The sequence below is a fragment of the Montipora foliosa genome, chromosome 2 (genome assembly GCF_036669935.1).
Source record: "Montipora foliosa isolate CH-2021 chromosome 2, ASM3666993v2, whole genome shotgun sequence".
In the NCBI taxonomy this organism is placed as follows: Eukaryota; Metazoa; Cnidaria; class Anthozoa; order Scleractinia; family Acroporidae; genus Montipora; species Montipora foliosa.
The window spans coordinates 35,220,343-35,222,842 of record NC_090870.1 but is presented as its reverse complement, the minus strand read 5'-3'; the positions used below and the strand labels follow the sequence as shown (position 1 = coordinate 35,222,842).

At 38.5% G+C, this 2,500-nt stretch overlaps 1 protein-coding gene across 1 annotated transcript in view; it reads right to left on the bottom strand.

The window, feature by feature from the left end:
- The window catches only part of LOC137992942 (E3 ubiquitin-protein ligase rnf213-alpha-like), a 130,874-nt gene that overhangs the window by 57,999 nt on the left and 70,375 nt on the right, over window positions 1–2,500 (bottom strand). The window contains exon 22 of the mRNA XM_068838537.1: window positions 1,902–2,172. Coding sequence (XP_068694638.1) covers window positions 1,902–2,172 — 271 coding nt within the window. The remainder of the gene's footprint in view (window positions 1–1,901; window positions 2,173–2,500) is intronic.

Genomic DNA, 2,500 nt, shown 5'->3' with positions numbered 1-2,500 from the left:
CAGGACCTCCCGCATGCTCAACCAACTGAGCCACCGGTGCACGGGTCTTTCCTGTTACTCCCCTGCTAAGCATTGCCTTTGTTCCTGGAGCCTTCTTAGCATATCTTTGGAAAGTTTCAGGTGGTAGTAGGAATAGATTTCATCCAGTAGACACAGTAGAATAATTCAATAGACGCTCCGTGAGCATAAACTAGGTTGCCTGTGGTACGTGTTACGAAAAAATTGAGGGCGCACTGAGTTGGGTGGCACTGAACGCGCTGAAACTGGATTTTCCCCGGAGTAATTCTCGCTGGGCATTAGAAAATAAAAAAGCCTAGGAATCCAATAGGTACTTCTGGTAACTCCTACAATGGAAGAAGCAGGCCAGGCGATCGAGCTCGTATGTGGCATATTTCTCATCATCCCCAGAGCTGCTTAGTCTGGAAATGAAACACTACTTATTTTTGAAATAGCTTCTTGTTTGTAACTAATTGTTTGATCAAGAACGTAAAAATTACCAACATGCGCCTAAATGCGCAGTAGATAAGCTTAAAGAAATATTGTTGGCTTCCCAAATAAACTTCATTTTACACTAGAATGACTAAACAAATATTTCTGACGAGCAAAACCATTGCTACCTATTAATCATTGACAAGAAAGAACACTTGAATACAAAATGGCCAGAAATTCCAGTCATCTTTATGAAAAAAAAAAACTCACACATCAAATATCAACACACATGCAAATTAGTTACGTTCGGATATTACGCAACGCGATTCAAACACGATCAATCCACAAAAGACAGACATTTTTCTCAAAAACCTTTTCCAGCCAAAACATTTAATGAAACAAACAACATATTTGCTATTAGAGGGACCATAAAACTTCCCATTTCATTGCATGCGTGCAAACAAGCATCACACTCCGTGTCAAAACCACACGCAACTAAATAAATTTCCCACCAGTGTCTTTACTGAAGAATCCTTTCCTTGAATAATGTAGCATAACAATGGACTACAAGTTTTCTTTCAAATAATTCTTGACTAACAAGAATTAATGATGAAATGGTACATGTATTTTTATCTGAAGACTGTGCAGAATTGAGTACAAATAAATATAAACAGGGAAACAAAAGAGATCTGACTTTAGTAAACACAGATCTACTCAAGGTGTTTAATTCCTTCTCTGAGTTTGTTAAACCCATATCCAACCACAAAAAGTTACCAGAAAATTTGCCATTTGGTTTCAGTGTTGCACATAACACAGTTAATAAAATATTAGAAATACTGCTGCATTTGTTGTCGAAGTCCATTACTCGTTGCTTCATTTTTTACCGCTTGTATTGTTAATCCATTCTTGAGCTTTATAAAGATATATTTTGTTTAAAGATCCAATAAAACACCATTCGCGTTACATCGGCTTCCCATTGCAGTATTCGAGTCCCATCTAAGTCAAAGAAAAATGTCCTTTACTTCTAAATGGGCTCGGCTTGGGCTTCAAAGGCACTTCGGTGAAGATTCGTTAAGTCCACAGTCCACGGTCTACGATCCACACCAAATCACCACTCCACAATAACTCATCCATTGCGCATGCGCACATGAATGAGTTAAAAAGGCCTATAATGAACTCCGTGAAGTTCCAATTAGTGGTTAATTGCCATAGCAACATTGCATGCATAACTAAGAGCGACCATGACCCCGAAGTCATTTTCCTATTTCTTTTTATGAAAACAACGAGTACAATTTAAAACAAAAATCGAAAATATAGTGTAAATAGCAAAACACAGTTTATCGCACAAATTGGTTATAGAGAAAATCTTTTCCATGTATTATGAACACTAAATCGTATGATCTTTTTGGAACTCGTGAATTTGATTAGGTCCACGTAAATGTGGGGCACACTTGGATACGACTACTGCTTACCGAGGGCTGTACATCAAGATGAAATATCCGGGAAAGTGGCAAGTCTGGAACAACCATGTGCGGTAACAATGACTCTGCAATGGAGCACTGATTGACAGTAGGCCCGTAAATTGGTATGGTAATACAAAGTGTCAGATCAGCATCTGCGTCGGCAAGGTAACGGATTACGACGTCATTGTTTGGTAGTTCATGTAACTTTTGACTTAGTCGGTGAACAGCCAAAGTCTTGCCTGATCCAGCTCTTTCCGATGAAAAAACCCTCACTGACAATCTATTCGAGGAAAGTAAAAGAAACAGATCTGCAGTGACACTGTTAAACAGCTAGTGCTTATTGGAAAAGGGACACGTTAACCCTTTCTTGTCAATTACAACATTAAAATTCATTGAGTGCAGTTCTTCTTAACAATAAAATCAATTGTAATCTTCTTTAGGTTCTGAAAGAATGCGTGCCAAATCTTCCACAAGGAAAAATTCATCCCACAGAATCACTGTTTCTCCTCTGCTAGGCGCAGTTCTAATCGGTTACTCCGTAAAGAACAATATCCGTGGGAAAGTGACCTTATTTATTAGAATGTGGCGTATTGAGAGTTAACATCAAG